Source organism: Sinocyclocheilus grahami, unplaced genomic scaffold (assembly GCF_001515645.1).
Source record: "Sinocyclocheilus grahami isolate Dianchi unplaced genomic scaffold, SAMN03320097.WGS_v1.1 scaffold840.1, whole genome shotgun sequence".
Lineage (NCBI taxonomy): Eukaryota > Metazoa > Chordata > Actinopteri > Cypriniformes > Cyprinidae > Sinocyclocheilus > Sinocyclocheilus grahami.
The window spans coordinates 467,824-469,131 of record NW_015506019.1 but is presented as its reverse complement, the minus strand read 5'-3'; the positions used below and the strand labels follow the sequence as shown (position 1 = coordinate 469,131).

General features: G+C 31.4%; 1 protein-coding gene across 1 annotated transcript in view; it reads right to left on the bottom strand.

Annotated features, from left to right (window-relative positions):
• Positions 1-1,308, bottom strand: part of LOC107562792 (protein-methionine sulfoxide oxidase MICAL2-like) — a gene marked incomplete at its 3' end in the record, with an annotated part of 39,440 nt that overhangs the window by 11,753 nt on the left and 26,379 nt on the right. Inside the window, exon 3 of the mRNA XM_016247514.1 lies at positions 1,069-1,276. Within this exon, the coding sequence (XP_016103000.1) occupies positions 1,069-1,276 (208 nt within the window). The remainder of the gene's footprint in view (positions 1-1,068; positions 1,277-1,308) is intronic.

Genomic DNA, 1,308 nt, shown 5'->3' with positions numbered 1-1,308 from the left:
AAAAAAAAAAAAACACCAACCAGTAGAACTAGTGAGATGAGATGTGAGAACAGAAATATTGTCATTAGAGTGTCAGGATATTATTTCTTAGTGCTTCATCATTTGGACAGTTCATCCCAAAAATTGAAATACTATCATCGGCTCTTTTCCATACAGTGAAAATGGATAGGAACTGGGACTGTCAAGCTCCTAAAAGGACATTAAAGCAACATAAAAGTAGTTCATATGACTTACGTGCAATATTCCAAATCCTGAAAGGTCATACGATAGCTTTGTGTGAGGAACAAACTGAAATGTAAGCCTTTTGTTTTGTTTTCCACAGAAAGAAAATATTCTGCGATAGAGTGATAAACGTATTATCTATATTATGAAATATAGTTAATATGCTGTTAAGTCTATATATATTTTTATTGAAGTTCAGCTATGAAATAAAGATGTTGATGTGAAGCAATAACTTGTTTTAATGACTTTAATCAATGAGTTAAGTCTATTTGCCTTTTAAGTTATCTGTACTTTAAAATGTATGTTAATTCAATGGGAATAAACGGTTGTAGTATTATTTATATATTATTATGGTTTAATATTTTGATTTAGTTTATTTTAATTTAATTAATTTCAAGTAATTATTTCTATTAAAAATGGGATGTGGTTTTGTCTTTTTTTTATATTACTATTTAGATTTAATTTACTTTTAGTTTTTGTTTATTTCCAGTTAGTCGTTTTAGTGCTTTAACTTAAATGTATTTAAATTAGTTGCCAACTCATTCTTTTTATTTCAGCTTTATTTCAATTCAAATATATGTTTATAATAGTAGATTTAGCCATCTATAATAACCTGAGGGAATGAGTTTCCTCAAATGAGTTGAGCGGATTTAACTTATTAGGATTTATAATGTTAGTTTTTTGGTAAAATATTACTGTAGATAGCCTTCAAAGGTCGCATACACTGCATGCATAAATAAAGGAAGGGCTTTGAAAAGAATCAAAAGGAGAACTAAAAATGACTACTGCTTTAAACAAGGAAGTTATGATAGGTTGCTTATAATGATAAGTTGTTTCAGAACTCACTGATGTGGTCTATTGTTCCAGCACAGAACTTTCCATAAAACTTCTTGGCTCCTAAGGCCCTGAGGTCATGAATGGTGTAGGGCCAGAGATGTAGGACGTTGTTCCTGGAGAATGTATCTCTCTTCTCTATCACCACCACTTTGGCTCCGAGGAAAGCTAACTCGATGGCAGTCCGCAAGCCGCAGGGGCCCCCTCCAATTATCAAGCACTGAAAGTTACAATCAGAAATTGTTTTTTTTT